The sequence below is a fragment of the Juglans regia genome, chromosome 12, assembly GCF_001411555.2.
Source record: "Juglans regia cultivar Chandler chromosome 12, Walnut 2.0, whole genome shotgun sequence".
NCBI lineage: Eukaryota > Viridiplantae > Streptophyta > Magnoliopsida > Fagales > Juglandaceae > Juglans > Juglans regia.
The window spans coordinates 28,411,993-28,423,328 of record NC_049912.1 but is presented as its reverse complement, the minus strand read 5'-3'; the positions used below and the strand labels follow the sequence as shown (position 1 = coordinate 28,423,328).

The following is an 11,336-nucleotide window of genomic DNA, read 5'->3' as shown; positions in this document are numbered from 1 at the left end:
CAAAATAAAGGAGGCCAACTGTTGACATAAAATGCTTCACCCGGAATGCAACCAATCTAAACCGTCCAAACAAATCCAATAGCGTAAAAAATATGACCGAATATCATCTCTCTCTCTGCTGAGCGACCAAATCACAAGAATATAGGCTATAGCTGAGATGCCCACAAACAAAAATATCCCATTCCATCCCCCAACAATTTTTTCATCTCTGTGTGTCTCTAAGAAAGCTTCTTCTTCCTTGAAAATCGGACTTGGAGTTGAAGGTTTTGTTCTCTCTTCCTCTCTTCTTCTTCTTCTTTCATGGAAAACCAAAACCAGATTAGGGAAAGGAAGACGGTGGATGGAGCTTTGGTAGGGTTCTCTCCGGTCTCTTCCACTCGGATTTTTTGGAAATCTCGAAAGAGATCAGGTAGTATCCATCGTCTCTCTCTCTCTGGGTCGCTGTTTTTGTGACATTTATATGATTCTGAAGACAGACCTCACCTCACCGACCCTTATCCTCCTTGAACTTCTTGTGTTATACTCTGTATAATTCAATTCTCATCGTGATTGTTGCTTGTTATAGCAAGATCTTTACGTACGGCTGTTTTTGGTCCAGTTTCTTATTAGAGTTCTGCCGCTGTAGAGATTCTCCATGGCGTGCTCTTTCTGATTGCTTTTAACTCCCCCGGTCACCTCCCTCCCTGAAAAAAATAGTCAAATTCGTCAAAAAGTTAACGATGGATTATTAATCTGAGCTATAAATTTTTTTCGGAAAAAATCCTATGTAAACTTCTTTTTAATTATTCATCTTTTAATTATATTAAATTATTATCATCAAAGAATTCATCTACCTCAGGTCCACAACCATCTGTCATCTGTGTTGGGGGAAGGGGTGGTTGAAGCTCGAGAGAAACGTAAAAGTAAAAGTTAAAACAGAACGAGTTGCTGACTTTCCACCTCGTAAATATACTATAATCGTTAAGATGAAATGGTTTTTTTGAATAAAATATTATTTTTTTGAATATTATTATTTTTTTTAAATTTTAGAAAGTTAAATTGTGTACTAATTTTATATAAAAATTTTAAAAAATTATAATAAAGAGATAAAGATTAGATAGATTGAGAGTGATGAACAAGCCCCCTCTCGTAAAGAGAACTGCTACGTGCATTTTAGAGTGATCAAGTTTTACATATTTTTATTTAAAAAAAATAAAATTTATTATTAAAAAATAATTTATTATGCCTAAAATTTGTATATTTGCTTTTTTTAAAAAAAATGCACGGACTTGCTTAATACAAATATTTATCATTTTCCATGGGTCGTCGTCACCTTCGCCTTCTATGAATGGAACATGTGTTGCAGAAGTTTTCTTCTTAGTATTATTGTATTACATGGGTTGTGCATTTTGCCCTCTCAAATAAAAGCCATTTCTTCTTTTGAGCTCTTTTATTGATGATCCGTCACGTTTTTAGTACAAGCTTTTCTATATTCCAGTTTAGTCAGGGAAAACTACAGTTAACTGAGGATAAAGGGACACAGTATTTCATCCAGTGACTCCTAAAACCAAGTGAAGGGGCTGGTTCGTTTTTGCAAATCGGGAGACATTGATGAGCATTTTATTTTTGTTGTGCTTTACCAAATGGGTAAAAAAAACTCTACATTTATAGTGGATATGCTATTATTCTCCTTGTTTAGAACCACACAATTTTCAGCCTATTTTTAGTAATAGATGTAGTGGAGAGATTTGCTATAGCCACATTAACTTATAGTGGCAATAGAGGTTGTGGACTTGTGGCCAATGACAATGTGACATGCATAAAGCAGGTTGTTTGTACGAATTGCAAATAAAAATGTGGTGTCATTGAGTAATGTTATATACAATTATAATTTGTGCAAGTTGCACTCTTTAATTGGAGTTTGCTATCAAATTTTTTTTTATGTGGATGCCAAATTTACTTACTTTTTTCAAAGTGAGTGTGCAAAACTTGCACAATCTAAAATTACAAATATCATTTATCTGATCTAAGTAATAACATTTGGATCCGAATGGTGAGTGAGTATGACTCTCTTATTGATCTCATTGAGAATGCCTGAGAGAAGTTGCGGTGCTGATGAATGCATATGCTAGCTAATATGTATGGTGCCCGCGCTTGACTCTTTTATTTTTCATGAATCCTTTACCCCTTTTCTTATGTTTTGATGTAATGCTAGGCTGGTGTCTTATGTAATGAGTCCGGCTTCATTCCAGTCATAAAAACACCATCTCCTGTCAAGTTGTGGAATGTTATGAAAGCATCGTTCATGTGAAATTGAATACATCTAAATGGAGATGTCCAGTTATAAAAAGAAAAACTCTACTTATCATCTCCTATACCACACACCAACATGTAATTTGTTATTTTTACCTTTCTATTTAAACATACACATATTAATATGTAAATATATGTATTTAAATAGAATGACAAAAATGACAAAAATGACAAATCACATATTAGTTTGTGGTGTTGGAATGGTAAGTAGTATTTCTCGTTATTTTTATACTGAAGCCAGACTCATTATGTAATATTACATTACTTATGGTAATATATACTCGTCCTTGATATAGACATTGTGCTGAACATTTTGGGATCCGCATGTTCACAAACATATGTATTTTTATATGGTGCTGAAGTGCCTATTGAGTCTAAAACCCAATTCTTTGGAGCAAAACGTATGATTCCCAAGGATGTAGTTTTATATTACTTTAGAGTCTTCAATTGAAGGACTCTGTACCTAACTCTGTTGCTACCATGCCTAAATGTTTCACACCTTTCCTGTGCTTCTTAAGTTATTTGGGCTACTGAAAAACATCAATTTGTTGAGTCGTGTCAAATTAGCATTAACAAGATGAGTTATTGGGAGATTAGTGAATCATGTACTGAATTGATGAAGTATTTGATTTTTTGTTCAACAGTGCACTTGCATTGCAATCTCCTCTTGGCGTTTTGTCTTGCATACTTTTTATTCATATGCGAAGTAATGCACTTAAATGTGAAGCATACAGAACTAAAAGTGAGATTAGAATAAAAATTGACTTTTATGTTGACTATATATATTGTGTTCATACAGGGGGGATCCAAGTAGAAAAGCGTTTGCTGCATTTTGGGGGTTGACAAAACTTTTCAACCATCACCAGTATTTAGGTCGTAGAGTTGATAGTAATGTAGGTGAACAATCGAGGATTCATAATTTGAAAAGGGCTTATCATTCAAGTTTTTACACATGGTGATAAAATCATTGGTAAAATGACAAAAGAGGATCAAGTTTTGCCTTGAACAAGAGTGGATTTTTCAGTTTCAAGCACCAATATATGTATAGATGAACTTATGCATACTTAGGTTATATCTTACATGTTGGCATTTCCAGCAAACCAAATTTTCGTTGGATGCAATCTCCACCCATGCATTGGCAATTTTCCTGTATATGAACAACGCTGCATAGTAGAAATGGCATGAAGGACATTGCCTACCTTATCATGTTTGATACTTTGTTAGTGAATAAATATACAGCGTGTCTGAGTTTGTTGGAACTAGAATAGTAACTTGTTTCCAACAGCTAGCGGGAGGAATTTAGACGAGGTAACAGAAGACAATGCTAATGAAACACCCAACAAGCAGGGAGGAGAGCCTATGACTGAAGAGAAGACGCAGGACCCTACTGCAATTGCTGATATCTCTGAGCGTCGAAAGGCTCTGTTTGAACCTTTAGAGCCTATAACCAATATAAATGGCCGAAGACCATCAGCTGAGTCATTACTCCCGCCACCAGATTTTGACTCTGCAAACTATCCCCGAGGTTGGCTGATTGGGAAGAAGAGAAAACTTGTCAATGTGGATGTTGTCGAGAGCATGCGGAAGATTGCTATCCAGGAAATGAACAGGAAGGTGCTATTCCCAAAACCCTCTCCTTTTATGATCACAGGCTGCATGAAAATCGACATATACAGATTACAGAGAGAGAGAGAGAGAGAGAGAGAGATGTGTGTGTGTGTGGGGGTGTTATGCCTTTTGCATAACAAAATGAACCATATTTTGGTTATACGTGCAGGACCGGGAGATTGATGGCCTGAATCAGCAATTGGAAGAGGATTCTCAGTGCCTAGAGCACCTGCAGCTCCAACTTGTGCAAGAACGAAGCAAACGTGCAGAGGTCGAGAGAGAAAATGGAATGCTGCAAGAGCAGATATCCATGTTGATGAACATGTTGCAGGACGAGTCAATGGGGGATGAAGGCGCAGAGGAACCATAGTGGTCGGTTGCTTGGTTTGCTTGTTTTTTGTTTTTTTCCTTTTTTTTTTTTTTGTTGGTAGCATACTCGAAAATAGTTTAATTGCAATCATGCAAAAACATCTTATATATAATATAGCATAGGTTGTTGGCACTGGTTGTATATTAGATATATTCCATTTATTTGTAACAAGTTCTATTTGTTTGTAACAAGTTTCAATCTCATATATTTTTGCATATTCGTGTGCTTCATTTGTTAATCTAACAATATTTAGCAAAATGAAAATAGCTGTGTCGAGTATGCCAGCTCATCATGGAGGAACACTCACTGACACTCGCAAGACCAAACAGCATCATCTTCTCCATAGGATGGAACTCTCAAAATATTCATGCTTCTTATAAGATGGCAATAATCGAGCATCACTATCTAACCTTGATTATCAGAATCTTCTGGCAAGCTAAACGAAAACTTTGGGAGGGATGCTATCCTTGGAAGATTAAGCAGCAGCTCTGCAAACAGAGTCCTCCCTCGACTTGGCTGGTACCTGTTTGCAGCCACAAACACCATTGGACTCACCCCTCAAGTGTTGGAGATTTCTCTACAGGCTTATTTTCATGTGCTATTGCAGCAATCACCATTTTCATCAACATCTTCATCACGTTCAGCCTTCAAGTTGAGTGCAGTTTCAGCTTTCAAGGATCTTTCTGCAGAAGGCGGGAAAGAGTATTGACCCTTAACATGAGTGACTGCTCATCAGAAGCCGATGTTAATTGTGAGTCGATAAACAAGTACTAGGTAGAAACTTCGAACGCTAGCCTTCAATGCTCCTTATTTCTTCAAATACTGCATGAGTGTCCACCAATAAAAGACAGTAATTAGACTAGAACAAGGTGGCGTCGTCCGTGTAAAAAATTAAACAAAAAAATAATAATATTCTTAAGATGGTTTGATGTTATGAAAGGGCCACCCTGAGGAACTTATTCAATAATAACATAGCAAAAGAAGCCCCTATAGATCTGGACGGCATACAAAAATAACAGCAAACATTGAGTGACATCCATCTGCTACCAAACCCACCAGACAATATATCAACCAAAAGAGATCCGAATCACTCATTTATTACTTGTCATCCTATTAGCCTTGTTCATACCATCATAGATGGATTTCTAGAGATACACTCCCATTAATGGAAAAAGCATGCAGTTATCATCCCATTAGGTTCTAATAGTACAGGAAGAAGAATGTGGGGGTATGTTAGCTATAATTTTTTTTAATATGAATCGACTTTCCAAGCTCACAATTTTACCTGAGCTGAGAGAAGTTTCTTGGGAAAATTTTTCAGGAGCTCTACCAATGAAATCTTTTTCATTTCCTGGGAAAAGTTCATTTTCATCTTGGAGGCCTACTGGGCTTAGAAACTTATTTACTAGGGAAAAGCAACTGATTTAATTGGTTTTGGATAAATGTGATTGCCGAGTAATATGACAATATCATTGTAATTTGTTTCACGTTGAGAAAATCCTGAGTCTAAATAATTGGATATCTATAAGCAGAACTCTTTTGGAATGCAAACTACCCCTAAAATGCAGAATTGGGCAGACAGAGACGGGAATTAAAGCAATCAATTTGTCGTCTTTAGTATTTTGTGGAAATTTTCTGCCATCTAAAAGAATCCAACTGATATGCACGGATAGTGCTGTTTTCTATCTAGTGAATATCCCAAAAGTGCATCTTTCATTCTGTCCTCCAAGTAGAATTCCTGTCCTAGAAAACTAACCAAACTCATGAATGGCCTTAGACACATCACACAAGTTGCAGAATTGCTCTAGATAGAGCATTAAAATGTCAATTGCATTTCTCAATCTCTGTGAGTGTGAACACACAAATGTCAACTGCATCAGTGTTGGTATGTGTGCAATATATTGCCGGCGACAACAAAATTGTATCCACCAATCTTTTGCATTGGTTCTTTTAGTGTCATCTCCGTGGGTATTCCACTTTAGTTGAGCAAAAGTCTACGCATCATGGTAGCAACCATGATGAGAAAGATAGGGGTATTCTTCTAGTCCTCTTTACAAATCATTGCCTCCATTGAATGCGTCTTTCCAAAGGCTTTATTAAAACCTTCTGAAGACTTCCCTCCTATGCCCTGAACCACCTCTGCTCTCTCCCAGCGTCCAGTTGCCAACTCTTCTGCTAATTCCATAAGCAGATTATGATATGAAGCAGTGTGCAGGAAGGAAAAAAATAGAGGAGACTTCCTTAAAAGGTAATATTATCAGGCACTTCCAACATGCCCATCTCAAAATTCTTCATAAAATCCTTGTTTCTCCTGTTACTACAACATTTGACTTTGTCTTCTGATAATAGAATCTTAGGCCATCACAATCCCCCTCATCACTCTTTGATTTCAGATAAGGCTGCTCTGTTGGCATTCAAAAAGACCATACTACTCGATCCAAATTCCACCCTTGCAAACTGGGATGAGGCTGTTGAGGTGTGCAACTTCACAGGTGTGAGATGTAACAAACATCATCACCGTGTATCACAACTCATACTGGAAGATACTGAACTTGTAGGGAAGCTTTCACCCTTCATTTCCAATCTCACCGGCCTTCGTATCTTAACAATTGTCGGCAATCACTTCTCGGGCAACATTCCACCTGAACTTTCCTCCCTTAGACGTCTCCGCAGTCTCATGCTTGAGAGGAACAATCTACATGGTTCAATACCATCCTCCTTTGCCCTTCCATCCGAACTTGAGGTACTACAAATTTTCCAAAACAATATAAGCGGTAAACTTTCACCAGTCCTCTTCTCCAATTGCTCTTCGTTGAAAAACATAGATTTGTCCGAAAACTTCCTCACAGGCACAATTCCGGAAGATATTGGAAACTGTTCACGTCTATGGAACCTCTATTTGTACAATAACAATTTTACTGGACAACTTCCTTTCTCTTTAACCAATCTTAAGTTATCCGAACTAGATGTGGAGAATAATCTTCTCTCTGGCGTACTGCCTTCAGAGATTGTGAGGAACCTACCTGAACTTCAATATCTTCATTTATCATATAATAATATGGAAAGTCACGACGACAACACCAATCTTGTTCCATTCTTCAATGCCCTTGGAAACTGCACTCATCTAAAGGAGATTGAACTCTTTGGCATTGGCCTTGGGGGGCAGTTGCCTAGTTCCATTGGTCAACTTGGTGTCAATCTAACAGCTCTGTCACTACAAGAAAACAAAATCTTTGGATCAATTCCTCTGGAGTTGGCAAATCTTTCAAAGCTTGAAAACCTGAACTTGGCATTCAATCTTCTAAGTGGAATCGATGCAGAAGAGATAGGTCGATTGTCAAGATTGGAACAACTTTTGGTGTCACATAATGTCTTCACCGGTGCAATTCCTTCAAACCTAACCAAGCTTGTTCACCTGGGTCTGCTAGACCTATCACACAATAGGTTCTCTGGTGAAATCCCGGCTACTTTAGGAAATTTGGTTCGATTATCTTCTCTGTTTCTGAATAACAACCTTCTTTCAGGAGCAATACCTCCAACTTTGGGAAACTGCACAAATATTTACAAGCTTGATTTATCACATAACAGATTGACAGGCAACATCCCTCCAGTGGTTGCAAGTATGCGTGAGATCAGAATTTTTATAAATCTTTCACATAATCACCTTGAAGGGCCTTTGCCAATCGAGCTTAGCACGTTGCAAAATGTGCAAGAGATGGATCTCTCATCCAACAGATTTACAGGAAGTATCTTCTCTCAGATATCGAGCTGCATTTCATTGATGAAGATCAATTTCTCAAACAACTCTCTTGAAGAGAATCTTCCAGAATCCATAGGGAAACTAAGATACCTGGAGTCTCTTGACGTTTCACTAAACCACTTATCTGGGACAATCCCAAAAAGCCTCAATAATATTCAATCACTAACCTTTATAAATCTCTCCCATAACAACTTCGAAGGAATGATTCCCACTGGTGGAATCTTTGACACAGTAACATCTATGTCATTCTTGGAGAATCGCCAACTCTGCAGAAATATTTCTGGCAAACTTATTGGCATCCCAATTTGCAGTAGAAATAATTTGTTTCATTCGACTGTGTTCTTAATTATATTTGTCCTAGTGATATTCATATCAGTATTTTTATCCACTATATGTTGTGTGATTGGGATTCGGCGCATTAGAGCGATTATTCACACTCGGACAACTGAAACAGTCAGAAAACCAACTCCAGTAGAACCGATCCACAATTTCCCAAGAATTACCTATAAAGAACTATCAGATGCAACTGCAGGCTTCGATGGTCAGAGACTAGTTGGGTCAGGTAGCTATGGACGTGTCTATAGGGGAGTTCTTCTAGATGGAACGACAATTGCAGTTAAGGTGTTACATGTGCAATCTGGAAACTCAACAAAGAGCTTTAGTCGAGAGTGTCAAGTCTTAAAGAGGATCCGTCACAGGAACCTGATAAGGATTATAACAGCATGCAGTTTACCTGATTTTAAGGCTCTTGTTCTTCCTTACATGGTCAATGGGAGCTTGGATAGCTATCTTTATCCGCACTCAGACACAGGTTTGGTTTCAAGTTCTTCAGATTTGAGTCTTCTCCAGAGATTGAACATTTGCAGTGATATTGCTGAAGGGATGGCCTATTTGCATCATCACTCTCCAGTCAGAGTCATACACTGTGATCTAAAACCAAGTAATATTCTTCTCAACGATGAAATGACAGCTCTAGTATCTGATTTTGGGATCGCGAAGTTGGTTATGACAGCAGGAGGGGGAAATAGTGGAGCTGTTGAAACGGAAAACTCTACTGCAAATATGTTACATGGATCTGTTGGATACATTGCACCAGGTACAGATTTCTCCCTTACCTTCTGCATCTAGAAAAGAAATAAATGAAAGACGATGAATTTCTATGAACTGAATTGAGATTAATGTGAATTGATACTTATATTGGAGCCCATATAAATTCGTTGTTAACAGAAAAAGGGCTTACTTACACATTTCTAGAGACATTTTGAAGAACTACAGAAGTTTATAAACTTGATTCAACTATGTCATGCATTACAGCATTAACAACAACAACATCCAATCTAATATGTTTAAGCCACCTGCATTGGGCATATTGTGTGAATTCTTATCCCTTTAATCACCATAGACTCACATAATTACAACTGAACTCCACATGTCTTGTTCATCTACACTAAAATTTGTTGTGCACTTTTTACCTTCTACACATTTGTACATTTGTTAAGATTTTGAGAGCACAAACTTTTGTCATATTTTAAAACCTCCTAATGCAGAGTATGGGTTTGGATCTACTGCATCCACAAAAGGCGATGTCTACAGCTTTGGCATTATTGTGCTTGAGATGGTAACTAGAAGAAGACCAACAGATGACATGTTTGTTGGCGGGCTAAGTCTGCACAAATGGGTGAAGAGTCACTTCCATGAAAGGGTGGAAAGAGTGATAGACACTTCTTTGGTGAGAGCATCAAGAGATCAAGCCCCTGAAGTGAAGAAAATGTGGGAAGTTGCAATTGGAGAGTTAATTGAACTAGGTATCCTTTGCACACAGGATTCCCCATCTACTAGACCTACAATGCTTGATGCAGCCGATGACTTAGATCGGCTCAAGAGATACCTTGGTGGGGATACTACAGTAACTTTCACCTCTTCTCTAGGAATTTCATCTTCCGCTCTAAGCGATGACTAACAGTTTATCCTATTGTTGTACATGCATCAAAATGCTATCTAATTCATATTAATGGTAAAATCTTAATGAGGATGTAAATTGTAATTTTGTTTAATTATTCAACGTGGGAGCCAAGTGAGAGTGCTTTTATTGGAAAAACAAGTTGTCATCCCTTTTTAATGGCAAACAGAGATATGTTTCTTTTCATATTAATGACAGCATATTACCCCCAAAGCTTGAAAGTGGATAACAAGAACAATAAGGAATAGGCAGTCGTGTGATCCATTACAATGACCTCTGACTATTTTAGTTAGTGCACTTTGAAACAAGTTTTCCTTTTGATGATTATGTAGTTCCAGAGTATCCGTTAGGCAAAAAACAGAGAATAAGGAAGAGAAACCCTTTGTAGTTGCAATTGGCAATGTCATTGCAGTTTATCCACTCGAATATTATCACATTTTCCCTGGAAAATGCTACTTATGGATTATGACAATTGCAAAATAACAAGTTCTTCCTATTGTTAGTATATGAAATACGTACAGGCGTACCTTTTATTATATTTCTCACAAAGTATAAATGAGGCACCAAGGCAAAGACATAAATTAAGGCAGAAATACATTAGATGAATCAATAGATAATGACAAAAAGGTGTAGTGATGGTAACATATGATGCAAACTGCAATTCAGTTCATAGTGTCACAGAAAAGTCTCCTTACCAGTAGACATGACAAAAGTAACTCTTTTAAGATTATGAAAATGATAGCACGGATAATTGAACAAGTAATGATAATGGTACCCACTTTTATGATATCATTATGGATGCAATTACCAACACTTGAGATGAAAAATAATCGCACTTGTACTTCTAGATGCCCATTCATGTTGCCAAACTACCTGTCAACCAAATGCTCTAAAGAAGTTTAGTGCACTGAGGATGTGAAATTGCCTCGTTCTGTAGCAAGATTTTCCAGAATAGTTCTACAGGTTTAGCGTCCTAAGCAATTTCAATTCCAGCTCACTGTTGATTTTCGCTTGACAGTGGTATTTTCATCCCATTGCATGTTCATCAAATAATTCCAACTCTCAAGGGCAGCATCATCTCCAAGTTTACCCTGATTTGCATTATCTTTCCCCCATTAATTCATATGCAATACCTCTCAAGAACATTTTAAAAAAGAACTGTAAGGTTTTGTGGGGTTTGGGATCTTCAGATGGCGATAAAGATGTCTGTGGCCCGTTCAGAGTGGATTTATATGTGATTGGAACTGGAACACAAATCTCATTTTCCTTACAGATCTGTGTAACTATATTTTCTCTCCTCTCCTAATTCTCAGGTCATCACGATCATGTTCCTTTCACCATTAAAG

At 37.5% G+C, this 11,336-nt stretch overlaps 2 protein-coding genes and 1 long non-coding RNA gene across 4 annotated transcripts; 2 read left to right on the top strand and 1 right to left on the bottom strand.

Moving 5' to 3' along the window:
- Window positions 1-15: 15 nt before the first annotated feature.
- LOC109010985 (protein HEADING DATE REPRESSOR 1-like) lies at window positions 16-4,485 on the top strand. Its single transcript, XM_018991977.2, has 3 exons — window positions 16-409; window positions 3,578-3,906; window positions 4,070-4,485. Exons 1-3 carry the CDS (start codon window positions 301-303, stop codon window positions 4,268-4,270), a joined length of 639 nt encoding a protein of 212 aa, XP_018847522.1. The 5' UTR covers window positions 16-300; the 3' UTR covers window positions 4,271-4,485.
- On the bottom strand, window positions 4,310-8,851 carry LOC118343980. The gene is made up of 2 exons (XR_004797796.1): window positions 8,764-8,851; window positions 4,310-5,092 (listed from the first exon to the last, which is right to left on the bottom strand). It is a non-coding gene; the product is annotated as an uncharacterized LOC118343980 (long non-coding RNA).
- Window positions 5,912-10,279, top strand: LOC109010981 (putative leucine-rich repeat receptor-like serine/threonine-protein kinase At2g24130). Of its 2 annotated transcripts, XM_018991973.2 has the most exons (3): window positions 5,912-6,518; window positions 6,664-9,126; window positions 9,578-10,279. In XM_018991973.2, the coding sequence occupies exons 1-3, from the start codon at window positions 6,470-6,472 to the stop codon at window positions 9,988-9,990; spliced, it is 2,925 nt and encodes a 974-aa protein (XP_018847518.1). In that variant the 5' UTR covers window positions 5,912-6,469; the 3' UTR covers window positions 9,991-10,279. The 2 variants fall into 2 exon arrangements, with proteins under 2 accessions (XP_018847518.1, XP_018847517.1); XM_018991972.2 differs by having other exon boundaries at window positions 5,912-9,126.
- The last annotated feature ends 1,057 nt before the right edge of the window (window positions 10,280-11,336 follow it).

What these genes read in the sequence shown, in the direction of transcription:
- LOC109010985 (XM_018991977.2), top strand. Translation starts at nt 301, where the DNA reads ATGGAAAACCAAAACCAGATTAGGGAAAGGAAGACGGTGGATGGAGCT. An exon ending in GAAATCTCGAAAGAGATCAG is followed by an intron (nt 410 to 3,577) that starts GTAGTATCCATC and finishes TGTTTCCAACAG; the next exon opens with CTAGCGGGAGGAATTTAGAC. An exon ending in TCCAGGAAATGAACAGGAAG is followed by an intron (nt 3,907 to 4,069) that starts GTGCTATTCCCA and finishes TTATACGTGCAG; the next exon opens with GACCGGGAGATTGATGGCCT.
- LOC109010981 (XM_018991972.2), top strand. Translation starts at nt 6,543, where the DNA reads ATGCCCATCTCAAAATTCTTCATAAAATCCTTGTTTCTCCTGTTACTA. An exon ending in TGTTGGATACATTGCACCAG is followed by an intron (nt 9,127 to 9,577) that starts GTACAGATTTCT and finishes CTCCTAATGCAG; the next exon opens with AGTATGGGTTTGGATCTACT.